At 39.9% G+C, this 904-nt stretch overlaps 1 protein-coding gene across 1 annotated transcript; it reads left to right on the top strand.

Annotated features, from left to right (window-relative positions):
• Positions 1–507: 507 nt before the first annotated feature.
• LOC103523362 (apoptosis-linked gene 2-interacting protein X 1-like) lies at positions 508–898 on the top strand (the record flags this gene model as incomplete). Its single annotated transcript, XM_008488415.1, has 2 exons — positions 508–733; positions 868–898. Coding segments are annotated over exons 1-2 (253 nt in total), but the record flags the coding sequence as incomplete, so codon positions are not given.
• Between the last annotated feature and the right edge of the window lie 6 nt (positions 899–904).

Below are 904 nucleotides of genomic sequence, written 5' to 3'. Positions count from 1 at the left end.
GGTAGAGATGTACTGGTAAATAGGAGGGTATGGGTTCAACCTCATTTGAGGCATAAAATTTAATATTGGTCTTTTTTTTATGTGTTTTAAAGAGGAGATCAAAATTTTAAGTCCCTGTTCCTGAATTAATTTGAGAATTTAAGCACACATACTGGTTTACTCCTTGAGTAAAGGTACTTTGCGCAGTATAAATAAGCAAAATCTGCCAGCTTAGTTAGCTTGAGAGCCTTATCAAGTGCTAGTTTGCAGGTTCCACATTCCCTCCCAGGTCAATCTTTATTCTAAAAATCTCAACAGACAAGGTTCGTTCTCGGAACGAACCTTGATTGCCTTGAGGTGACCTTTGGTTTTAGCTACAAATTTTATGAGTGGATGCCCTTCACACTCAATCTTGGCTATTTCTTTAGCAAAGGAAATTCAGACTGGTATCCTCCCTGTTAAGTCCCCTAGCCAGACAATACAGTCTTATTTTTATTATTATTATTATTATTATTATTATTTTTCAGATCGCATGAAGGACGCAATTCTGGCCAAGCTGTGTGCACAATGCGAAGACTACTACGCGGAAGCAATGCGGCTCATGTCCAAGGATTCCGTGAAACAGATGTGGGACCGGGAGTGGGTGCAACAGGTGTCTGGGAAACAAGCCGCTCTTCACGCCCAGACACATTACTATCAGGCCTTGGTGTGCAAACAGAACAAGGAAGTGGGCCAGGAGATTGCTAGACTAACGGTAAGAGATGGATTTTAGTCTGGAAAATTGACTAATCTCTTGGAATAAAAGCAGAATATTTCTCTAGTATTTAGGAAAATAATCAAGAAAATTAAAAACATACCTTTTTTGTGACAATATTCTATTCTACTCAGTGTGCCATGGAGCTGTTTCGCGAGGCCCAAAGTCGCT

Source organism: Diaphorina citri, unplaced genomic scaffold (genome assembly GCF_000475195.1).
Source record: "Diaphorina citri unplaced genomic scaffold, Diaci psyllid genome assembly version 1.1 scaffold20572, whole genome shotgun sequence".
NCBI classification, from domain to species: Eukaryota; Metazoa; Arthropoda; class Insecta; order Hemiptera; family Psyllidae; genus Diaphorina; species Diaphorina citri.
This window is presented reverse-complemented; position numbering and strand designations above follow the sequence as displayed.